This window comes from Apodemus sylvaticus, chromosome 1 (assembly GCF_947179515.1).
Source record: "Apodemus sylvaticus chromosome 1, mApoSyl1.1, whole genome shotgun sequence".
Classification (NCBI taxonomy): Eukaryota; Metazoa; Chordata; class Mammalia; order Rodentia; family Muridae; genus Apodemus; species Apodemus sylvaticus.
This window is the reverse complement of record NC_067472.1, coordinates 3,860,117-3,885,225: the sequence shown is the minus strand read 5'-3', so window position 1 is coordinate 3,885,225 and position 25,109 is coordinate 3,860,117. Positions and strand designations below refer to the sequence as shown.

The 25,109-nt window shown below is 47.1% G+C and overlaps 1 protein-coding gene across 1 annotated transcript in view; it reads left to right on the top strand.

Annotated features, from left to right (window-relative positions):
• Positions 1 to 24,704, top strand: part of Fhip2a (FHF complex subunit HOOK interacting protein 2A) — a 28,671-nt gene extending 3,967 nt beyond the window's left edge. Inside the window, exons 2-17 of the mRNA XM_052182734.1 lie at positions 3,620 to 3,698; positions 6,311 to 6,480; positions 8,472 to 8,576; positions 8,805 to 8,927; positions 13,537 to 13,830; positions 13,952 to 14,148; positions 15,707 to 15,821; positions 16,131 to 16,207; positions 16,290 to 16,482; positions 16,897 to 17,066; positions 17,379 to 17,519; positions 18,245 to 18,335; positions 19,250 to 19,393; positions 20,485 to 20,625; positions 21,453 to 21,556; positions 21,645 to 24,704. Coding sequence (XP_052038694.1) covers positions 3,620 to 3,698; positions 6,311 to 6,480; positions 8,472 to 8,576; positions 8,805 to 8,927; positions 13,537 to 13,830; positions 13,952 to 14,148; positions 15,707 to 15,821; positions 16,131 to 16,207; positions 16,290 to 16,482; positions 16,897 to 17,066; positions 17,379 to 17,519; positions 18,245 to 18,335; positions 19,250 to 19,393; positions 20,485 to 20,625; positions 21,453 to 21,556; positions 21,645 to 21,750 — 2,250 coding nt within the window. The 3' untranslated portion in view covers positions 21,751 to 24,704. The remainder of the gene's footprint in view (positions 1 to 3,619; positions 3,699 to 6,310; positions 6,481 to 8,471; positions 8,577 to 8,804; positions 8,928 to 13,536; positions 13,831 to 13,951; positions 14,149 to 15,706; positions 15,822 to 16,130; positions 16,208 to 16,289; positions 16,483 to 16,896; positions 17,067 to 17,378; positions 17,520 to 18,244; positions 18,336 to 19,249; positions 19,394 to 20,484; positions 20,626 to 21,452; positions 21,557 to 21,644) is intronic.
• Positions 24,705 to 25,109: the final 405 nt, after the last annotated feature.

Sequence of the window (25,109 nt, the reverse complement as noted above, 5' to 3'; positions counted from 1 at the left end):
CCACACTGGGACTGAACCCGGGCCTCCTGTCTGTTAGGCACGCCTTCTTCTACCTCTGAGCTGCCTCCCATCTGTAGCCCAGCCTGGCCTTGACCCTCTGCCTCTCTCTAGCACTTTGCCCCCTGGCTACCAATTCTTGAAAGCTGCTCTGTCTTGGGACTTGATTTTCAAGCCGGGCTCGAGCCCCTTCTTTTAGGAGCCAGAGTGAACGAAAGCACTAAGGGAACACGGTGTGTCTGCGTCTTAGATCACAGTGCCAGCTGGCTGAGCACACGCGGGAGGTCATAGTGTAAGGAATGCACAGGGTTGATCCGCCCTGGAGTCAGACCAAGCAGGGTCCAGTCCAGCCACTGTCCCTCTGAGGTGGCTCAGCAGGATGGCTGCAGAGATTAAAATGAGCTGCATAGGAGAGTTTTGTGTGGTTGACAATACTTCAAAGATTGGTGTGGCCAGGCTGGGGGCGGGGAAGGGTTGGGGGCTGTAGGAGGAAGAGAGCAGATCTTAAGGGTAGTTGGAGAAGGTTCTAAGAGGTAAGACTGGAACTAGGTAGGAGAGAGGCAGAAAAGATAGGGAGGTGTTAAGGAGGTTGAGGCAGCGGGGGTCAGGGCTCACACTCCTGTCTCTGACCTTCCTGACTGAGAGCCAGGCAAGCCTGGGTGGGCTCCACCATTAAGCCTAGTCCTACAAGCAAGATGGAGGGAGTGACAGGAGTGGGGCAGGGAGTGGGGTGTAAAGTGAATAAATGGAAGGGAGGGAGGGAGGGAGGAAAAAGCAAAGCAAGACAGCCAGATGTGGTTTACACACCTGTAACCCAGCCCTCAGGAACCGGAAGCCAGAGGATCAGGAATTGAAGGCCCCAGCTAAGTTTGAAGCCAGCTGGGACTACCAGAGACCCTGTCTCAAACAGAAACAAATAACAAAACAGAGATAAAATAAGTTAGAGGTAGGAAAAGGCACTTTAAAAGGTCTTTTAAAGTGTGCATTTTGTAGACGTTTAGAGCAGAGATAATGGCTAGAATGTTTTGTCCAGATTGTTGATGGAGGTTCTTTTGTGTATTTTTGTGTATGTTGGACAGAATCCAGGTTTCTAGCAAAAAGCATTGTTCCCTAAGGCTAGCAGGTGGACTTTGATGGGAGTTTGAGCAAAACAGGAACCTATCACGAGAAATTACCGCTGTTTTAGGCTGGGCATGGTGGGGTGTGAAATTACCGCTGTTTTAGGTTGGACATGGTGGGGTGTGCAGCTGAGGCAAGAGAGTCTCAAGTCCAGGGCCTGCCTGCAGTGTATGTGAGGCCCTGCTACAATGTAAGTTAAAGGAGTGTCAGGGGTGTAGCCTGATGGTGGTGCAGTGTTTACTTATGTCAAGCCCTAGGTTTGATCTTCAGTTCTGCCAAGAGTGTGTGTGACTTGGGCAGTGGTAGCCGTTCTTGTCTTCATGGATGGGTATTTGGTGCTGACTCAGCTCCATCACTGAGTTAAAAACGGGGGTCTGCATGATGAAAAAGACGGCCTTGCCCAGCCTAAGGGAGAGACGGCTGAGCTGTGGTAAAAGTTGTCATCCAGGCTAGGAGGAGGCCTGTGAGTGGCAGGTGCTTCAAAGTGGAGAAGGGGAAACTTCCTAGAGAGAAGAAGGTTCGGGATAGGAGAACAGGAAGTCCAAGGCAGACAAACAGGAAATCGCAAATAGGAGGCCTGGCAATTTGAGGTGGCTACAGGCATGCGAGTTTTGAGAAGTTAATCTCCAAATACTAAAAAATTATAGTCTCCTGCTGCTGGTTCATATATCTCTATCAGAGGATGAATGATTTTATGCAATTTGCAAGAGCTAGCAAAAAGGCAAGTTTGCTGGAGTCTCAAAGGGTAAGAGAATTCTCCTTTGAATGGGATTGTAATTCATCTGAGTTATTAGCAATTCAGAATAGTTCATCTGTCTCCCTCCTGCACTGAAGGAATGTCTTCATCCTGCTTGGGATTTAATGGTATTATATGGCAGGAAAGCGCGCGCGCGCGCGCGCGCACACACACACACACACACACAGCAGAAACTCTGGTGATCTACTGTGTTGTAATTGGGAGGTGGGCGGGGGGTGGAGGAGGAAGGATACTGTGTAACAACCTAAAAGGAGAAATTGTTGCTACATTAAAACCTTCCTTTCTTTGAAAGAATCAATTCCTCCTGTGTATGTCCCATTTGTTAGTAAATTTAACTCCATAAAGCTAAGTCCTCCCAAAGCATAACCACCTGTTAAGTCTTTCACAACTGCACCTAATGTTCATTTCTATTTTCTTCAAGTTCTGAGCACATAGGCAAGTGTGGGAAGAATTGGCTTTAAGAAGCCAATGACAGATCAAAACCCTTCAGTTCCCGTTTTCTTTTCATAAGCACATTGTACCTGTGGATTGAGACACTTAACATGTCTGTGACTGTACCCGTAGGTTGCACAAGAATTGAGAAATTGTGTTGACAGAGTTGTCAACCTCAAGGTCACTAGCTGGGAAGCCAAAGGTCAACATGGGACAGGTGGAAGTTGAGAGAGACCTGACTGCAGCAGCTCATCTGGCAGTCCTGACTGTAGCCATAGGTAGCTGTGAGTGCGGCAGGACACAAAACCAAGGACTTACTTAAAAACGTGTGTGTGTGTGTGTGTGTGTGTGTGTACACTCAAATTTTTTGCATTCTCAAGCATGAGCTTTGTAAGCGACAACATCTGGTCACAATATCCAGGGGTTGAACATTCTTGGCACTTACAGGAGGAACATGAAATGGCAGTTTATGCAGCCAGACTGTGACATGATTGTGCCCAGGACAGAAACCTCTAGCTGCACACTACCGTGGGTCAGTGCAGCACTTTCTGACAAAGGTTGGTGTCAGCTCAAGGCTGCCTGGCTCCCATTCTCACTCTTTCAAGGGAAAGAGTTGGAGGAAGAGAGGCCAGGCCCACCTTTCTTCCGTTCAACAGGAATCCTCCAGTGCTGGCCACTTTGCAGCAAGATGGCTGAGGGCTATAATTATGGACTTAAAACTTATGAAGTGCATTTCAAAGCCTGCAGTGTGACACATTTTGCGGAATTTAAATGTGTAGTGTCTTGTTCATGTAGTTATTTGGCTAAAAATATCACTGCGTGATCTAGGCTTAGAAAGGAAAAGATTTACATCAGAATGCTGTGGAAAGTAGGGAGCAGTTTAATCAGATTATGACGCTGGCAGTGCTCTGTGCTTGTGGTATGGATGCATAAGCGATTGCCAACTACTCTTCACCCTTTCACCTTCCAGAGTCCCAGGTACAAAGGCCTCTGGTTATCAGTTATTTTACAGATACCTCAGTCGCAGAATAATGGGGGTTTGGTTTTGTCACTTTCGAAGCTATGTGATAACAGAGAAGAGGGGAAAAGGTCAATGCTGTGGTTTAATAATATTGATAAAGGTGCTTTTCTTTTTAATAATTCACTCTGCTTTCTTGGATTCAACTCATTTTGGTTTATTTGATGTTTGACATAAAATCAAGTTTCCCCTTTATTTTGTTAGGTGCTTCTCTTGCACCATGAACAAGTGTAATACTAAGGTTGGCAGGAGCCTTTGATGGCGCCCTCTAAGTTTGGTCTTTTGTGTTTGTGTAGCTTGCACCGTCTCTTCCGTTACAAGAAGATTTTGTTTATCACTGGAAGGCAATCACCCATTACTACATAGAAACCTCAGGTAAGCAGCGTCCGGGCCTACGTTCTGCTTCAAGACGAATTTCCAGTTGTTTTATTTTCAATGTTAAACAGTTTTACCTTTGATTCGTCATCTTTCAGGGTCATTTAAAATGTAGCATTTGAGCATCCTCTGTTCTAGGCACGGGGTAATGGAGTAGTCAGTCTCACACACAGGGCCCTGTCCCGATAAAGCTTATGGGGGAGGCACCCAGTAAGCGGGAACACCACACAGTATGTCAGATAATTGTTGAAGGGACATGAAGCAGGCATGAGGGGGTGGTGGCAGTGGGTGGGGGTGTAGGGTGGACAGATGGCTACTTCAGGCTAGGGAAGACCACGACGCCCTTTGGCTGTGTTCCTCTGGGGAGGCCCTCACTCAGGTACTCCTCTCTCCTGATCCGTCCCTCAGCCCCTCACTGGCGTTCGTGAGTGCTTGAGAAAAGATGATCTGTGATTAAGTTTAGAGAGACCTGAGAGACCTGAGAGGGAAATGTTTCGCAAAGTAGGTTATAACTTCCTTTAGTGTGTGTATGTGTGTGTGAGGGGGGAACGGAACGGAAGACCACACTGGGTGTCCTCTTCAAGCCACTCTACCTTTTTAAATTAAATCTCCCTCCCTCCCTCCCTCCCTCCCTCCCTCCCTCCTTCCCTCCCTCCCTTCCTCTCTTCCTTCTTCCTTCTCTGCCTTCCGCCTTCCCTCCCTCCTTCCCGCTCCCTTTCTCCTGTATGTGTATGTGTGTGTGTTTGTCTGTGTATGTGTGTGTGTCCATATGTCTATGTGTGTGTGTCTGGATGTCTGTACATGTTATGTATATGAATAAGCATGCTTTGATGTATGTGGAGTTGGTTCTCTCCGGGGATTGAACTCAGGTCATCAGGCTTGCACACGAGCACCTTTGCCAAGAGCCATCTTGCTGGCTCTGTCCACCATACTTTTTGAGACACCATCTCATATTGGAGCTAACTGATTGACTAGATTGACTAGCCAGTGAGTTCCTGAGACCTACCCGTCTTCTTCTCCCATAGAACTGAGGGGTCACAGACACAGCACCTTGGTTCTCATGGTGTTAGGGATCTGACCTCAGGTCCGAATGCTTGGCTGCCAGGCATCTTACTAACTGAGCCACCTCCCCAGTATCCCCCAGATGTTTTAATTATTTCAAAAAGTGTAAGGTTTTGTGATGGGGGTACATCTCAGTGGTAGAGCACTTGCCTGGTATAAGTTAGATGCTAGGTTCCAGCACCAGCATTAAAAAAGGAACAGAAGGAGGGAGGGAAAGAAGGATTGTGAGTAGGTTTTACAGAATCCAGGGGAGGAACGGGCAGATACCAGAGTCAGAGTGTTCACCAGTAAGGTTGTTCGCGAGCATGGCCATTAGCAGGAAAGAGAAGCTAGTGCTCAACTAGGAGTGTGAGCCAGTTGCCTGTGGCAATGAGGCAGCCAGGATGGGCAGGTCTGTGTCAATCAGTGAGCAGAAAGGGTAAATGTGGGGGATACAGGTAGAGTGTCATAAGGATTATAGAACTATGTATCCTTATGGGGGCCATGGATAGAGTGTCTTAAGGATTGTGGAACTATGTATCCTTATGGGGGACACAGGTAGAGTGTCTTAAGGATGGTGGAACTATGTATCCTTTGGCCCTTCTAGGCTACATAGTATCCTTTGCCTGTGTCATCTGCTGCTGAAGCTCCCACAAACATAAGCAATGGCCATTCCTTGCTGTGCCGACATTGTTCCTAAGAGCTGAGGTGGGCCTCACATGCCCTGTGTGCTAAGGTTTAACAGCTTGCTTTTTTGAGGGTTGTGCAGTCGCAGTGGTAAATAGGCAGATAAGACACACTGGCTCCAACACTGGCTGAGTGAAAAAATGGGAGGGACGGATTGGCAAATTGATGTGGTCAGAGGGTAACTCTTGTTTCAAAGACAAGAATCCTGTGTAGAAGTAACTAAGGCTGGGGCGGCCCTTCACGTGTAATGTGTAGTCTGCACGCACTGAGTACATTGCAGCTCACCCGACAAGGTAGTTTTTGAGACTGCTCACCTATTATGATTAGCTTTTGTGATTTTTTTTTCTCCCTTCTCTGGGGCTCTAAGGAAACACACATTCTCGAGTTTAAGGATCTTTTTCTATTTGGTAGCAGAAGTCGGTGTGCATATTAGTTATGTGATGGACAGGTGTACTCTGAGTCAGGCAGAGTCTTGGGATAGAGAGAGGATAGAGAGAAAGGGAGTCAGAGCGAGCAGGGTCTGACTTTGACTTTAAATGTCTGAGCTCCTGAGTAGGAAGCAGGAGGCATCGCAGGCAGAAGTGTGTGCAAAGGCACAGGATTGGTGAGAGTTTAAACACTGGGCAAGAGGAGACAGAAACTAGAGCTTGTCTTTCAGGGACAGTTTCTAACTGGTAATGGGTGAATATTCACTGACGAGCTGTGTTAGGAAACAGATCACAATTTCTAACAGCGATAGCCACACTGTGAGCACACCTCACATGTGTGGTTCAGACTCTTCTGTTGAGTTGGAATGAGGGGAGAGGAGGGTCATGTAAGTCGTATATAGGAAGTTTAAAAAGGTTTTTTTGAGTATTTATTTGATGAGTTTTTCTGTTGTTTAGATGATAAAGCCCCAGTGACCGACACAAACATCCCATCCCACCTGGAACAGATGTTAGACATACTGGTCCAAGAAGAAAATGAGCGGGAATCTGGAGAGACAGGGCCATGCATGGAATACCTGCTCCATCACAAGATTTTGGAAACATTGTACACCTTAGGGAAAGCCGACGTAAGTTCCTGACCCACAGTGTAACACAGGCAAAGCTCCAGGTGCTCTGTTCAGATAGGGAGATGGGAATGGCATGTGGCAGAGTCGGGAGATTGGGGGGAGGGAGGGGAGATGTGTCCCGTGCAGCTACAGCATCCACAAAGAGAGAGAGCAGAGCTCGCCAGTGCTCTGACCACACTCCTACTTAGCTGCATAGAATCCCAGGGCAAACATTTGTGAAGATAAACAAGTACCAGTTGCTCACAATTGTTGCGCCTGACTCAACCAGCAAGAGAAGACACAGCATACGAACTCTTCTTTGAGCAGTTTATTCAGGAGCCCTTGAACAATCTTCTAACTTCTGACTTCTTCTGACTTCTGACCCCGGGAAACACCCGTGCAAAGCTTAAGAAGCCCCTAGGCAGCCAACCCATGCGAGCCACGTGGCGCAAGCAGATAGGTCCACATATGCGGAAACAACCGTAGATCAACAGCCACAATCAAATAAGGAGTTATTTACCACAGAGAACATTCTCTGTGGCACAGGAGAAGGCGGAAACGGGCGCCATCTTTAAGGTGCAGTACTGCACAGCTCTCCACACACAATCAACAGGGTAAGAGCTCTGGGAGACTCGATAGAAGTTCAGTCCAGTTCAGTCCTAAAAGGGAACATTGTTGCATATTCTGGCAGTCATGGTGGCACAGTGGACATCATGCAGAGTTTAGGCCTAATGAATTTTGAAAAGAATCTTTGCAAATCTAATATTATTATAGATAGTGTTTTCCACCACAGAAGCGTCACATTCATGCATCCTTATCACCAGGGCAAGAACATGTTCTGAGAAACGTCAGCTGGTTTTGTGCTGTGGACACCACAGTGTGCACAGGTCCCAGGGTGCCACCCAGTGCACAGCCACATGCTGGTATGACCTGCATTGTGTGAACTGGGGTTGGAAGTGACTGTAGAACCCTCCTCCAGCTCCAAAACTCAGTGGTTCTGTGAGTCTCTGTAAAGTAAAACACTAAAAGGAATGATGGACATTTTAATGATACATGGTTGCAAATCGTATTAAAGACAATTCCTTTTTAAGAAAGTCTATAATACCCAGTTTATTTTGAGGTGCATTTGAGTTAAGTGCACTCTTTTCTAAGGAGTAAACCTGTCCCCTAAGAACTGGAACTGTACCCTTATGTCAGTGCAGTACTTATGTCCCTTGTCCCTATCTTTGCAGTGAGGGATTTTACAACACCAAATCCAATTAGTTTAATGTTTTAGCAAAATGGTAGTAATTGTACTGCTAGTAAATTTATTTCTGATAGAAGTGATTATAAATGTCGTTAACATTTTATCTGAATAATATAAGGTAGTTGTTACCCTAAAAATGTCATTGTACTGAAGATTATACTTTAGGCTGTTTGCAGATAGCGTTTCTGTGATGCTCCTTGGGTGTACACATCTCATGACCGTTTTATCACTGCTTTATCACAGTGCATACGACTTGCCTGACTTGTGCGCTTTTAATCCAGAGTGATCATCAGGCTGGCTGCTTTTCAGCGGAATAGCTGGCGTGCTCTAAGAACTTCCTAGAGATGGTCTTTATGATTCTCCTAGTGCAAACACCTCCGCACTTAGCTTAAAGGAGTCCATACCGTAGGGTTCCTGTTTACTAATGTCTGTGTGTTAGTTATAACTTGTTCTCCCCTCGGTCTGGCAGGGAGTCAGCTTTCATAGGCTCCTGTCCCAGCCTGGTGGGACCTGAAGTGTATACCAGCCTCAAAACCACATGGTCACTGTGTTGTGTGTAATCACCTGAGGCTGTGACCACACAGTCATGTTCCGGTCTCAGGTGTATGATTGTGTTTCTAGAAGGTCAGCTGTGAATATTAATGGGAAATGTTATTCTGGCAAAATCATTAACTGGCCAGTGGCTTTGTCTTTGGGGGACTGTGCTTACAGATATGCTCTATCCTGCTGTGAACATTTGCATATGTTATGTCTGTCCTGTGCCCAGTGTCCTCCAGGCATGAAGCAGCAGGTTCTGGTGTTCTACACCAAGCTTCTGGGAAGAATCCGGCAGCCCCTGCTTCCACACATCAACGTACACAGGCCTGTGCAGGTATGCGTTCCCCTGACTTCAGATCAAAAGTATATTGAATTCAGTATACAAGGAATTTTTTGTTTTTCTAAGAGTAAAAGTAATGGAGAAAATTATTGTAACATAGCATGAAAATTTGCAGATGTTTGGGTTTTCCTTATATCTCACCATATTTATATTTCTCTGTAATATTCTATACTTTATAACATCACAAAGAGAATTTTAAATCCAAAAAAAATTTTTTGACAGAAATTAATTCGACTCTGTGGTGAGGTCCTTGCCACCCCAACGGAGAATGAAGAGATCCAGTTTCTCTGCATTGTGTGTGCGAAGCTGAAACAGGATCCCTACCTGGTCAACTTCTTCCTGGAGGTACGTGGTGCTCCTCTGATCTGCAGCTCATTATAGAAAGTGAAATCACGTCCTCTCGGGAGCAGTTCAGGTTTGCAAGTTATGCCAACAAGAAGCAGTTTTCATTTAAGATCAGTGTTTATTTCAACCCACAATCACCCTGGGAGGAGAATTTCAAGGACTGCAGTTGGGCCAGATAGGTAGGACTGAGACAGCCTGAACACCAATCCGAGGCTCAGAGGGTGGAGGCTCAGAGGGTGGAGGCTCAGAGGGTGGAGGCTCAGAGGGTGGAGGCTCAGAGGGTGGAGGCTCAGAGGGTGGAGGACACCGCTGAGGAAGGGGGAGGGGAAGGACAGTGGATATAGAAGTGGGCGTGAGTTGAACAGAATCATCTCAAGGTGTCAACAGCTTTTTTTACCTTTTGGATGATGGCAGTATTTTTGTACTATTTTTACAGCCATAATCAAGACATTGTATTAATTGATATTTTAAATGTTGCATACTGCTTAAGAAAGAAAAATAAACAGTGTCTACTTTCTGCTTTTGTTCACTTTCTTTTTTCCTTTAATCTCTTTTTAGAATTTTTTTAAATATATGTCTAGATATCGTGTGTGTGTGTGTGTGTGTGTGTGTGTGTGTGTGTGTGTGTGTGTGTGTGTGTGAGACAGAGTCTCTCACCAAACTTGGGATTCAGCGATTGGGATAGACTGGCTGGCCAGCATGCCTCAGGGACTTTCCTGTGTCCATCTCCCTAGTTAAGGGACAATAGCTTGTGTGACTGTGACAGATGGACAGACGGTGCTGAGACTCTCAGCTGAAGCCTTTGTGCTTGCAGGAGAGCGTTCTGACAGCTTAGCCAGGCCTCAGCCCCTCTTTCCTCTTAGCAGTGAAATCATTGAGGAATACTTTCAGAAACATGGCTCTGCTGTCAGGACTTCCATCAGCAGTGTTTGTGGGCGCCCACCATTTTGGGGCATTGTGAGGTTTTTAGTGTTTCTCAGAGTTTGATGTTCATTCTAATATATTGGTTTCTCTTCTGTTATTGAGTAAATAATTGGCGTCCTGTCTTCAATGTTCCAGGAGGTCAGCAGGCAGCTCAGCTGCAAAATTGCAAGACTTTAATCTTGTACATAGTAGGCTGGCCATGAAATGCCTGTCTCCGGTTCTGTCAACAGGTGCTGTCATTATCTTGTTTTTTAGGTTTGCATCAGAATGCTTCTGTTAGTCAAGAATGTGCATTTCTAAAGATGTTACTTTGGCTGCATTGTAGTTCTTTTATTCTTTATAAGAAAAAGTTAGTTTAGCTGTGTGTGAGATTTCTTTACCTTGCTTGTGTTTTGAGACAGGATCTTCTTACTAGGTGGGTCCAGGCTGGCCTAGAACTGCAGTGTGGACCTGGCTGGCCTTTAGTTTGGGGGGATCTTTCTGCCTTTCTCTGTGCCTGTCTGCTTTTCTCTTTTTTTGAGACAGGAGTTCACTTGGTAGCCCTGGCTGGCCTGCAATTCTCAGTGTGGTTTAGGCTCACAATACAAGTGTGGCCACTACTCTTGGCTGGGATTTTCTTTTCAGTTTTTTTTTTTCTTCTCCCTAAGTGTTTTCTTAGACACTTAGTAGTTTAGATACATGGATTTAACTCCAAACTTACCTGAAAATCTCTGAAACTTGTCTCGTGGATTACATCAACCAGAAACAGAAAATCTGTGGGCTCGTATGTTGTCAATTGTGAGATGCCCGTGACACAGCTAGAGAACTATTTACACATGAAATACGTGTCTGTTTTATTCAGAGAGCACACAGCGCTGAATGAGTATTCTTCACTGAAGTAATCACAGCCTCTGAGCTAGAGGATTGCTAATGTGCCTCTTGATTCCTTCCTGTTGGTCACTTTGTGCCCTGTGGTCCACGACTCTGCCTCACCGGTCACTGTGTGTCCACAGCTTCTCACAGCTGATGCAGCTTAAGCTTGACTGACGGCCTGTGGGAGGCGGAGCTTTCTCACTTTGCTATGGACAGTAACTGCCGTTGCTGTGCACTGCTGCCTTGTCGCTCTCCAGTGCTGCACCCCTGAAATCTGTTCCCGTGACCAGCCGTTGCAGGCATTGGCTGTGCACAGTGCATGTGGGGGAGAGTGAGTCAGCTGTTGCCCTTGTGATGAAGAGAGTAGGACATGCGTTCAGGTGATATAAGGAAGGGCAAGCTGAGAATCAGAAGGATGCAAAAGAAACTGGAGAGGTGCCCTTAGGATGGAGAGATTATACCTGCTGGGGTCGTCAGAAAGAAAGACTTCCTGGACAAGGCCATCTTCCAGATGAGCCTGGAGAGATGCTTACGTGGGAATGAATGAGCAGAAGGAGCAACCGTTGTGTGCAGGGAAGAGCACAAGTTGGGTGTGTGAAGAGTCCGGACAGACAGGCCAGGACTGGCTAAGCCCCTGAATGCCTCATGTGTGTTCATGTCATTTGGAGCCAGCAATGAATTTTGAGCAGGGATTGTTATTATGTGGTCAGATCTGGACCTTGGTACCTGACATTTCAGACAGCCGTTTAGAGTGGGTTCCTTTAGGGAGAGACGTGTCGGGGAGTGGGAAGTGGGGTTGAGAGCTGATTGGGCCCAGTCTGCAGTGGCTGCGCCAGGCTTGGTGTGCTGCAGGATACAGGGAAAGGCCGTTGGAATGTGTGGGGTCCAGAGAAGTGATGCCAAAGCAGGAAAAAGCCGGGAGCCCAGAGGAGCCTGCTTTGAAGGGATGATGGTGTTTCGGTTCTCCACCCTCGAGCTGTCCTGCTGGATGCTCTTATGAGTGTGTGGATGTAAGCTCTGGTGTCAGATGCCACTGCCACATGGAGAGAAGTTTGGAGAGAAGTCTGGGCTTAAGAGGCTCAGAAGTTATCTACACAGACGCACTGTCAGGAGCTATCTGCACAGATTCGTTGCACCAACAAGATCCATCCTCAAGAGGAAACAGCAATGTGGCCACAGTTCATCACCTAGGAGCTTTCTAACTGAAGATTCCTTGGCTCTGCTTCCGTGTTCACATCCCAGGTGTCCGTCCTGTCAGCCTCACAGAAGATCGCAGACACCAGCCTAACAAACAGCCTTCCCTCAGCAGTCTTCTTGGACACAGCAGTTCTGACAGAATTAGAAACTGAGAGGAAAATGCTGCTGCACTTGCTTTCTTCCTAATTAAACTGTGCGTTTGGCCCACACGTGGCAGGCATACACTGTGGTGCATGTGGCGGTCAGAGGACAGCTTGTGGGAGCTGGCTGGCTCTACCGAGGCTCCTGGTGAGGCAAACTTAGATCATACGGTGTGGCAGGAAACGCCTTTACTCTGAGCCGTCGCATGGGCCCAAGTGCTGCTCTTTTGTAAAGCATGGTGTACTGTGGATGGTGTAGGAAACTGGCAAGTCGTTCACTACGTAGAGTTGTTTGAAGTGTGTGCCATGAGCAGAGGTGGCCTGGTGATACCCGTACAGCAGAGGTGGCCTGGTGATACCCATACAGCAGAGGCGGCCTGGTGATACCCATACAGCAGAGGCAGGGTTTCTAACAACTGTGTTAGGGGAGTAGACTTGCAAATGGGTCGGCCTTTCCTGTGCCTCCATAGTGACTTAAGCCTGGTGAGCCCTGTGGACAGGCTGAGCGTTATCTTGTGAAATAGTTTGATTTCTGTTCTCATGTCAAATAGGAAGCTAATGATTTGCTCCAGTTAAGAACCTCTTTGTGTTTGGCTGTGAGGATCAGGCAAGCACACTGTATCCTCACACACAGATAAAAACATCCTCGGGATAGTTTCTTGTGTTTTCCCATGCAGAGGTAAAGGAAAAAAATCCTCCGAAAAAGTTCTGACAAACTGAAGAAAATTGAGGCTTTTGTGAAAACCTCAAGTCTAATGCTGTCGGCCTTTGAACTTTTCAGTTTTGGGCTCTCCTCCATGACCCTAGCAGGATTAACATGGAGGTGATGAATCTGTAGTAACAGTAACTGCCAGAAGTCAAATTGAACTTTGACTACTATCACTAATCACTAAAATCGTCATTGCCTGGTCAGTGTAAAACTCATTTGCTTAGTGGTGGAGGGTCGGTAACTTCCGTGTGACTGTGACGTCACATCTCAAAGGAGGCTTAAGTCTGTATGTTTTCCTTTCATGTAACACTTAGCACCACTTCCATTAGGCATGGGGAACACTAATCATAGAAAAATCAAAGCTGGGCCTGGTGGCACAGGTCTGTTACAGCTGCTACTTAGAAGGCTGAGGCAGGAGGATTGCCTGGACTACAAGATAAGTTCAGGGTTAACCTGAGCGACTAAATAAGGCCCTATCTCAAAAGAAAAATTGAAAGTGTAGCTCTGTGGTACAGCATTTGCCAAGCATGTGTGAGGCCTCGCACTCAGTATCCAGCACCGTGGCTACCCAGCGCCCTCCCTCAGTCTATTAGCACCAGAGATGAGGCTCAGAGGCAGACAGAGAGCTAGTCTAGCTGAGTGAGGCCCAGGCCATGGTTCCCAGCACAGACAGGAAGACAGGGAGAAGGGAAGCCATCCCCATGATTGCTGGGCTTTGTTTATTTGTAGCTGTGTAGCATGATTTCTGTTCTGAACATGATCCTCACAGACTCACACTTCTTTGCAGAACAAATCCAAGTCCCTCACATCCAGAGGAGCTCTGAGTGTCATCTCAGAGGATGGCCCAAAAGGTCAGGACCCCGCGTCAGGAGACGTCAGCCAGTGCCACCAGCCGCAGGAGTTGTCGGGTGCCCCTGGGGTGGAGCACGCTGAGTCGGAGGATGAGCCCCCTCAGCAGGTGGATGACCTGTCTGCAAGTCTGGATGACCTCAATGTCACCTCACTGCCAGAGGCCTCTGCCATCCGGCCAAACCAGGACTACAACTTAGTGAATTCTTTGTTAAACCTGACAAGAAGCCCTGTGAGTCAGTTTCCTACCTCCCCCATGTGATTGTAATAATATGTATTTATTCTTCCTTTAATGAAAAACACTGAATCGTTTCATGCTGAATTCCAAAAGTAATGTGTGCGTTCTTTCTCAGGATGGCCGGATAGCTGTGAAAGCGTGCGAGGGCTTGATGCTCTTGGTGAGTCTGCCGGAGCCGGCGGCTGCCAAGTGCCTCGCTCAGAGTACCTGCTTGTGCGAGCTTCTGACTGGCAGACTCACCTCCCTGTACAAGGCCCTACCTCAGTCAGTGGATCCCTTAGACATTGAAACCGTGGAGGCAGTTAACTGGGGGTAAGCGCTGTTCGCTCTGTGTTCCTGGAGGGGGTGGCTTCAGATGCTGGGCCTGCATCTCAAAGTCCACTTCTTCTTTCCAGTGACAAGACTGTTTAGTTTTGAAAATGTAGCAGCACTACCAGGGATCAATGAGTGAGATAGTCCCATATTCATTCACTTAGTGGTGACAGAATACTGTGGAAACAGCCCAGGATTACAGAGTCCAGCTCCTTTTATTTTGCCCATTGTGGGATTTATGTTAAGACCAATAACTGCTCATTTTGTTAACAACAGAAGACTTGGCTCTGTCTCCTTGGCTGGCCTGGGACCTGCTTTGTAGATCAGGCTGGCCCTGAGGCTCAGGTGCATTTGCCTTTGCCTCAGGTGTTGCTTACCCAGGAGAGACTGTCCTTGCTCCAGAGCGGGCTGAGGCGTCCTGTGGCTGTGCTCTGGACTCTCCTGTGTCCCTCTGTTCTGCTTCTCAGACTCACTCACTTTGTTCTTAATAGAAAATAGGGCTTTTGGCCTAGAGAGGCGACTTGTGGATCAGAGAGCACACTGTTCTTGCAGAAGGCCAGAGTTTGGTTCCCAGCACCCACAGGGCAGCTCACAGCCCTCAGGGATCCAGAGACCCAGTCTTCTAGCCTCTGTGGGAGCCTGCACTCACACATCCTACACATGCATGCACACGCACATGCAAACACACATGTACATTTATACACACACACATGTTCTCATTTCCATACACAGTCACACATGTACACACATTTTTACACAGTCACACGCACATTTCAATACACACATCGCACACCACACATTTCCAAACATTCACATTTCTATACACACATACACACATTGCACATACTAGAAGTAAAAATCCCTAAGAGAATATGAATTTTGTATAACATTTACAAATTATTCTAAAATAAAAGCAACATTAACTATGCACAAACTTGCCACCTATCAGCAGCCTAATATTTTCTTTGTTTTTAAAAATTAAATATTTATATGACTTTTTTGAGACTTTCCTATTGTCTTCTGGTCATAGTCACACCTCTCCCACCTCCTCTGAGAAGCCCCCGCCTCCATCCCCCGCCCGCCTCCATCCCCTGCCCGCTCAGTAGCCCCTTTTGTTTTAAACCCATTGAGTCCAATTGATGACGGCCTGATATTTTAATCTATTTGCCCCTTGCCACTTTCTCTGAAGATTGCCACGCTGTGTCTCGCTCCCGGCCCGCAGGCAGCTGCACTTGCTCAGGTCTGAGCACGGGGCGGGCCGGGGCAGAGGGAGCCTGCCTCGGTAGACCGTCCATTCCCTTCCTGCTCCTTGGCTGTCTCACGACCGGCACCTTGGCCAAGACCCTGCGGTCTGGATGGCCTCTGCATTAGCTTCCTCCCACTGCAGAAGTGAACTGATTTATGGCTTTTGTTTGAAGGGACGCCTCTCATCCGTGTCTTCTATCAGTATCTTCTGATTGGTACCCAGCTGCTCTGTGTATTGAATGAGCTCGTTCAGACGCCTCCTCTCCCTGTGCCCATGCCTGCCTGGCCTCAGGTTGTTCCCTGTATCCTGCAGGTTGGACTCCTACAGCCATAAAGAAGACGCGTCAGCATTCCCGGGGAAGCGGGCCTTAATTTCGTTTCTTTCCTGGTTTGATTACTGTGATCAGCTCATCAAGGAGGCACAGAAGGTTTAAATTCTTCATTGTTTATTGATAGTTCTTGTGTTTATTAAGTAAAACTTGAATCACTGTCCCCAAAGTATCTTAATTGTGCCTTGAGTGTTCCACGACGCAGTGCTATAAACACTCTGATTCTCCGCTTTGGAGAGATGTTACCTTATTGAGATCTCCCCCTCCCCGCCTCCGTTCTTAGTTTTGAGGGGAGTGGGGTGGTTCCCCTTGCATAGGACCCAGCGGGTTCCCAGCTCCACGCGGCACTGCCGTCTAGTGAGATGATTGTCTTTAGGCCAAGTCGATTTACTGATGCTCCCGTTCTAGACTGCTGCCGTTGCTCTTGCCAAAGCCATCCATGAACGGTTCTTCGCTGGTGTCATGGGGCCCCAGCTGATGCAGACGTGAGTGCCCCCTCACCTGGCAGAGCTAGCCGCCATGTGTCTTTTCTGCCCACTGACCCCGCCCCCTCTCTGCTCCTCCCAGCTCCGAGATGGGGATTCTGACATCAACGGCCTTGCTGCACCGCATCGTTCGGCAAGTGACCTCGGACGTCCTGCTGCAGGAAATGGTGGTCTTCATCCTCGGAGACCAGAGGGAGCCAGAAACTCTGTCAGAAATTAGCAGGCATCCTCTGAGACACAGGCTGATCGAGCATTGCGATCACATATCCGATGAGGTAAGCCATGTTCAACTGTGCTGGACTTAGATGCTTTGAAATGTTGGTTTTTAATGTTCTCGTGATTTATTTTGTGATGGCAAGGGTTGGGGTGCCAGTGAGGAGAGGGGTGCTGGGGAGGGGTAGGTACTGAGGAGGAGGGGGTGCTAGGGAGGGGTAGGTGCTGGGGAGGGGAGGGGCACGTGTGAGTGAACATGGAGAGGTCAGATTTCCTCATCCACCATGTGTGTCCCCAGGATTGAACTCGGGTAATCAGGCTTGGTGTCAGATACCGTTACCCAGAGAACCGCCTCACTGGCCTCTGCTTGTGACCGTTGAAATGGACCTCTTATGTGGCCCTGACACCCAACGGTCTGACGTGCGAAGGGCACCTGACCTGAAGGTGTCCCTCTGCTTCTGTCCACTTGGTTTCAGATCAGCATAATGACTCTGAGGATGTTTGAGCATCTCCTACAGAAACCCAACGAGCACATCCTGTACAACTTGGTCCTAAGGAATCTCGAGGAAAGAAACTACACAGAGTACAAACCTTTATGCCCGGAAGACAAGGACGTGGTGGAGAATGGGCTGATAGCAGGAGCTGTGTAAGTGTCTGCTCTGTGGGTGACGCCTCCCCGGCCAGGACTCGGGGTCTCCACAGTGCACTAAACAATGCCTCCAGCAGGCTGCCCACCACCCCGTAAATGGCAGGCACTAAATATTCTTTGAGCTTTAACTAAAGTAATAGTGAACCCTTGAGATTGTTTGTATAAAGCGGTAATTTGCGTATTAAATACATTAGTCCTTATTTCTTTGTATTAGAAAAATGATGTATCTCAGAAACTAGCAGAGAATCTTTTGGTTTAGAAAATATCATAATAAATGTTGTTTTTTATACATCATTAAATTAAACTTAGAGATCTGGAGGAAGATCCATTATTTACTGACATTTCACCAGATAACACTCTGCCAAGCCAAGGGTGGGTCTGCTCACCCCGCACCAGCCCAGACCATCCCCAAAACGATGGCAAGACGGAAGTGCATAAAGTCGTCAACAGGTGAGCCGCTCTGTGATTGGCTTGAATGGGTCACATGTTCCGGGCCGCTGCTGTGCCCTTAGGTTATGGAGCTGGGGACAACAGTTGTTACCAGGAGAAAAGACAGTACTCATAGAGAAGTAATTTCTGTTCAGAGCACGGGTAGTCTCCACAGGAAGCTTCTGAGGTCAGCCCGCACAACGACCGAAGAAGGGAAAAGTAACTGAGGCAAAAGGAAGGGCTCGATGGCTCTCGGTGACACCGCCGCGTAGCTCAGGGCTAGAGAAACATGGCAAACTGCTCATTTCTCAGTCTGTTTTTACGTTTTTTTAAAGTGTCTTTTCATGACAGTTTTCTCGTGTCTTTGCTTTAAACTCTGTCATTGCCTGGTTCTAGTGACATGAAAAAAAATGGCACTAGCCTCAAATGTGAGATTATTGTCCATAAAAAAAATCTCAAGTTCAGTTACTTAAATCCAGTTTTTAAGATGTATAAATAAAGCAATCCATTGTGCCACAATTCAAAAATTAAGTCTTTTTAGGTTTGTCTGTGTTAGAGACAGAATTAGTTATTTTTTAATAAAGCCTTAACTTAATAATCTGAGGGCACAGCTGCCCTTTATCAAAGCTTGCCGGGTACTTTGAATTTTCAAGTCGCCATTGCACATGTTACCAGCTACGCTTGCGTGTAACTTCTCTCATGATGTGCAAGGTGCCGCCTGTGCTCATCACAGCCCTTCCCCTCAGTTTCCTCTGTCTAGTGCCAGATGAAGCAAAGTCCTCCTACCACGTCGAGGGCACCGGCTATGACACCTACCTCCGAGACGCTCACAGGCAGGTAAGTGACACGGCTGACAGACTTGGGAGTGTGGGGGTGTAAATGCACACACATGTGTCAGCCCCTCCACATACACTACCCTGCCCAGTGGCCAGCAACCCTGACTCCAGAGAAAGGTGTAGGTACACCTGAGAAATGAGACGTGAGTCTGCAGGCACCGCTTGTCTGTTCATTCATCCACCCTTGATGGTTCGAGGTCTCCGGTTCTCAGGCCGCCTTCAGTCTGCTCGTGGCCTCGAGCTCTTGTGTCCGTCCCCCAGGTGCCAGGACCACACATACATCCTACCACACAGGGTTCTCTCAAGGACTAGTTTTTATTTTCAGTCTGTCATATGCTAACAGTTCATTAAATACAATGAATGATGATTTACTAGAAAAATGAAAACAGAGAGGACTTGCAGTTATTGCAGTGTTAGACCTGGCCGGTATGAAACTGCTTGGTCACGCTATGAGGCCTGTAAGACCTAACTCTCCCTTTTCCACTCTTACCACTGCTCATGGTCACAAGACTCTGAGGATCAGCGCTGGCCCGTGGACCTCCCCTTTGGAGAGCAGTGTCCCTGCTGTTCACAGTGACATGCCCACTCTCTGTGTTCTAAGAGCAGCAAGCTTGCTTGGTAGCAGACACCATCCACCCTTTACATGTGACGTTACGTGTAACACCTTAGATGAGACTTCGACTCTGAACCAGATGTTCTCCAAGTCTGCCTTGATGACTGAACCAGTCAATCCAGGAGCACAGCAGTCCTGAAGGGGCGGCTCCTCTGTCAGACACGCCCCTTCCCCACCAGCCTCCATGGGCTCAGTGTGAAGCTCCTGCCTGGCTCTGACGCCTCAGGCGCATCTGAGGCCGGTCTGCTGCTTCTTGGCTTGTTCCTCTGCTGCTCTTTAATGATCAAATGCTTTCCTCATAGTTCAGAGACTACTGTGCCATCTGCTTACGGTGGGAGTGGCCTGGAGCCCCCAAACCACTGGAGAAGTGTGACTTGGAAGCTGCCTTCTTTGAAGGACATTTTTTGAAAGTTTTATTTGACAGAATGGGAAGAATTCTTGATCAGGTAATACATGGGAAGATCCTGATTTTCATACTATTGTGTTTGACCCCATGGTGTAGTCTTGGCTGTTCTTAGTCTTTCTGATAGATGACTGACTCTGCATTGGTCATCTACAGGCCTACAGCCAATGGGCTGGCACTTGAAGAAGGAGATGTATGTTTGTGTGTGTCTCTGTGTGTGTCTGTGTGTGTGGTATGTGTATGTGTCTGTGTGTGTGGTGTGTGTGGTGGGGGAGTGGGGGGTGTCAGTGTCTGTCTGTGTGTGGGGGGGTTGTATTCTGTCGCCAATACTTACAAGTAGGAAAATATACTTTTAAACTCTCCATTTTTTGGAACTTTAGATCTCTTTTCCCTTGTCTTGTTTAAGGCAAGATTTTGAAAAGGGATAACTTGAAGGTAGTTTCTCTTCTCAGAAAAAAGCCTTGTATGTATGAGTTCATGGTAAGGAAGCCAACAGTTGAACTTAGAGCCAGAAGTTTTGTTTTGGGCACCTTGTAACAGAATATGGGAGTGAGCATGTCTAATGTCCATCTGCTGTCTCCGGCAGTGTGCCCGGCTGTCCTCCTGGTTTCCACTGTGTCAGGGCATGGAAACAGAGTAGAGTAGTCCACTGTGCTTCTGAACTTGGTCCTGAATCACTTTTGCTGTCCCCGGCTGCCTTGCCTGTCTCCTCTGGGCAGTTACTTTTAAGCTTAGGTGAGTGACTCCATGAGATGTTCTGAGCAGCACTGCCCTCTAGTGCTGGCTCCTAGGACCAGCAGGCACCCGTGAGCAAGCAGCTAAGGTACCGACTCTTGTGATCCTACACACACACTCGAGGTGTCTTAACGAGCCACATCCATATGTTGAGTTACGGAAAGTTATGTTGAAAGTCCAGATACTTCTTTGTTAGAATTTTGGGTTCAGTGTGTTCTCTGTGGTTCCTAGTCAGAGCTGTGCCTGACACCCTGGTGGGCTGTGATAGTGAGCCGTAGGGAGCTGTCTCTGGATGCCCATGCCTGCTCTCTGCTTGAAGTCTCAGCACCATGGTGGGGCGATGGCATCTTCCCTCCCCGAAACACAGGACATGAACGCTTCTGCTCTTCTCCCTCACAGCCGTACGATGTGAACCTGCAGGTGACCTCGGTGTTGTCCAGACTCTCCCTGTTCCCTCATCCGCACACACACGAGTACCTTCTGGATCCCTACGTGAACCTGGCCTCTGGCTGTAGGTCTCTCTTCTCTGTGATTGTCAGGGTGAGTTCACCGACGTTCTGTTCTCTGGGATCAATCATCAGCATCCTCATCGCATTGTATGTAGTTAGTGTAAAGTCGGACATAGCCACTGCTTGTAGATAGTTACTGTGCATTCTGAACCATTCTAGAACGACAGGAATTCACTGATGTCACTAAAACATGGGCCAGAGAGATGCCTCGGGGTTAAGAGCACTTGCTTTTGCAAAGGACCCAGGTTTAGTTCCCAGCACCCACACAGTGACTCACAGTCATCCTTAACTCCAGTCCCAGGAGATCCAGTACTTTCCCAACTCCATAGGCGCCATGCATACATGTGGTACACATACATACATGTAGGCAAAACACTCATATGAATAAAGTAAGTAAATCTAAAACTTTGTTTTATGTATATAGTGCACATATATGCATGTATGCATATGTGCCTGTGTGTGTAATCGGTTGTTTGGCCAGGTGTGCTCCTGTGTAGGCTAGATGTTGAAGTCTTCCTTGTTCACTCCAGCATTTGAGGCGAGGCTTTTGCTGAGCCCACAGCTCACCCTTTCAGCTAGGGAAGCTGGCAGTGAGCCCCGGGGCTTGTCCCACCCCACCACCGCTGCCGGGGTTGCAGGTACACACCACGGTTCCCAGCATCATGTGGGTGCTGGGATCCGAGCTCAGGCCTTCCTCGTGCTGGCACTGCAAGCCTGGCTCCCACAGAGCCACCTCCCCAGCCCTGACATTTAACTTTGAAGATTAAATAGAAGTTGGTTGGTCATGGATCCCATGACTGGGAAGGACGGTATCTCAGAAAGAGCCCCTGTGGAGCTGAATTCCTCACTTCCATGTAGGTTGTTGGCGACCTGATGGTTCGAATTCAGCGCATTCAAGACTTCACCCCCAAGCTTCTCCTAGTCCGAAAGCGGCTGCTTGGCTTGGAGCCCGAAGGCCCCATGTGAGTCCGAGTTTTGTAACCTTTACCTGTAAATTCCTCCCGTCTCAGGGTTGCACCGTTATTCTGATTGTCTGTCTGCTTTCTCCAGCGTTGACCACATCACGCTGCTGGAGGGCGTGATCGTGCTCGAGGAGTTCTGTAAGGAGCTGGCAGCCATTGCTTTCGTTAAGTACCACGCTTCGGCCACGCCGTGAAGGAAGGACCCGGGTCACTGGACGTTTCCTCCACTCAGCCACGAGAGGGTAAAAAGCCTTGTAAATGAAGTATCGAGTCAACCGCACAGAATGATAGGAATCCGCTGCGTGACTGCTCTCCGCGAGACCTGATGTTGCTCCCACTCGCTCTGCCATAATCCCCTGTCTGACTGCACGTTGTTCAAGCCCAGGAAACAATCAAACTTGAGGAGATCGAGTGAGTCTGCAGTGACTGAGAGACTGCAAAACTTGTGATGTCAGGACTTGGCTGATGTTTCTGTTCTTTTAATATCCTTTTAGGCAGCAAAGCATTCTGACATTCTCTGGGACTCAAATGCTTATATTCTTTTGTATTAATAAGCAGCAAAAAAAAATCACTAATTTTATAACTTTTTAAGGTTAAGATTCTTATCATACAAAAATATTTAGGAAAACTAAATGAAAAAAATCGTTGAGGAACATCAAAAGAATCTGAAGGAGAATCTGCATGCAGAGCAGCATCAACTCCTTCAGCTTTTGTAAGAATAACAATTTAATATGATAAAGAAATTCTTAATATATTATATATATTTTTAAAGAAATGTTCTTTTACTCTTTTGTGCACACAGCCATATTCGTGGTTGATTTTCCTGCGTGGCTCCCAGTTTAGTTAAAGCTGTCATTTTTGCAACAGCATTGGGTTTACGCTTGTCATTGGCAGTGTTTGCTAAAATACTATATTTTAAGCTAATTAACAGATGCTGGGCTGAGACCCCACCCCTCCATTTCCTCTCTGAAAATTGCTTTATGAAATTGCTTTACGATTGACTTCCGTTCTGAAGTGCGTGGCAGTGTTAGCAGGATCGGGCGTGCCCAGGGCCTCTCAGCAGTCACGGTTCTCTTTATTAGGTTCAGTCTTTGTCTTAAGTGATTCTAAAGAGATTGTTTTTAAGTCTCTTCATGTTCAGTTTACTCCTTAAAGGATTTAAGGAAACAGAGTGTGCGTGCATGCGTGCGTGCGTGTGTGTGTGTGTGTGTGTGTGTGTGTGTGTGTGTTTGAGTAGTACGGATACAGGGATGTCTTGGTTAGCCAAGGTGCAGGGTATAGCTGCAGGACACGTGGACACCTTGTCCCCTTGTCTGTCTAGTCTTTATGTGACTGATGGCAGTCACTCAGCTATGGTTCTGGAGCTCATGTCCTCATCCTTATTGAAGTGTTAAAACAGCTGCACTTTCCCAGCCATTACTGATGGGGACAATCAGAAGGCAGTCACCAGCTGGGGCTGTACAGCTTGGAGCATGTTTGACACGTTGCTCAGTCTGTTTTCCTAGTGTTTCAGATTCGTTTTATAGCTCAGTTTTGCTACTTAGGAACAAAATACCAGAAGATGAAGAATAGCCTCCATTCCGGAACGTTCATCATTGTTAAAATAACAAAACCACTCCATGTTTCTAACAAGATTCGAGTCTTTCTCTGTTCCTTCAAGAACTCCGTTAAGACGGACAGACAGACAGAGAACCAGAGCGGGAGGCAGCAGTCCCCTGCGTGGCCTTCCTTCCGTGGCTCTGCGCAATGAGCAGTGGTTCCCTTTGTTGTATTTATTGACTAGTTTCTGCAAGAATCCCCGCAGCTCCTCCATCTTCAGATGTTGCTACCGTCAGCTTTGATGGTGTATTTGAGATAAGGCACTGAGAGGAATCGGGTGTTTCTTAATGCTCTCCTAGTGCTCTGTGGGTCCCAGTGGGGTGAGCTCCAGACCAAAAACCCCGCCCTTCACCTCACGGCCGGACCTGTGGTACCCCACATGATGAGCTCGGCCAAGCTTTACCTCTGTGCTGCTGCTCCTGAGGACACGCTTCTCCTACGTCGTCATGATGACCCTGCCCTGCCGCCAGCCAGGATTAGCCTGTTCCTCTTCTATTTCTTTTTCATATTTAATTCAGACCCAGAGTCAGCACAAGTCATGGAACTGAGTTTGAGTTGATTTAAAGAAACCATGAGCCACATCTAAGGTTTTTCTCACAGTCTCAGAGATTCCAGGATTTCCATAGACTGTGTTGGGCGAAAAGGCAAGTGGTTGCCATGCTGAGTTCCAAACTGAGTCCCAGCCTGCTTCGTGTTTGAATAAATAGGAAGTCAGCATGCACATTTTCTTTTTACTTTCTAACAATGTAGTCTTTGGTTTATTTTCAGTAAGGAGCCATTTTTCACTTGACAAAATCAGATTTGTCTTCGCCAGTCTCTATTGTTGTGCTCACATAAGTGTGTAATGTTCTCATAACATATCTGTGCAATATGAAGCTGTGAGTGGGTTCATAGCTTTTTGGCCTAATTGTATATTATTGTGTGTACATGTGTGTATATAAATGTGTGTGTATATGTGTATATATATATATATCTATAAAAGGACCAAAATCCTTATAGCTTGCTTACACTGTTGCTAGTGTAAAGATTGTTACATTTAATTTTACAGGGCACAAATTATAGAATTACTTCATACTTTTCATGGTAATGTCTCCATAAATTATTACATTACTATATAGTTACCATTTAATTATGAAGTTTACCGTGTAACAGAAGAAGTTATGGTGAAATGCCAAACCCACAAACTACGGTAATTTTACATTTCGGGTTGAACAATAAAGCAAAATATGCATGTCATCATAACACTTAGATAACCCTCTTCTGGGCCCTGTAAAATCCTGTCACCGATACTCTGTTGGCCTCCTGCCTTGTTTACATTAAACAGGATATTTGGCATATCTTTCCACAAGCGCCGCGTAGGTCGCTAGCAGTGTTCTGAAGGTCTGGATTCCCAGGCCACCGATGAGGAGTGACTGTGTGTGTGCCTACTGTGTGCCTACTGCCCCTGCCCGCCTCAGGCAGGTGGAGCTCAGCGTCAGCTTTTGCGCTAACAGTGCATGCAGGACAAAGAGGGAAATCAAGAAAATAAATCGATCTAACTTAAACAGAATATCGTCTTACTTTTTTTTTGGAATTCTAACTGAAAACATTTTACCCACTGCTGAGTGCTCTGGTCTTTTCACCCCGCTACCTTGTCTCAGATTTATGTATCAATAATATCAAAATTTACAAGATGTCAATACAATAATTTCGGAGCCAATTGATAATGATAAGAACTTTATCCCAATATTTCTAACCTTTTGAAATCATAGCAACTTGTAGTTGGAAAAGGCCTCGTGGTTACTTGTCAGCAGCTATCTTCCTTCCTCTTCCTACTCTGAGAGCTCCTCTCACCTCAACTCTTAGCTCCACCTCCCTTTTCCCTGTCCAGTCACAGGCCTTCCACTGCCATAATGTGATTGGACAGGCCATGTCATGGTTTTGGGGGTCTGTGTTGATGTCCCAGGCCCATGTT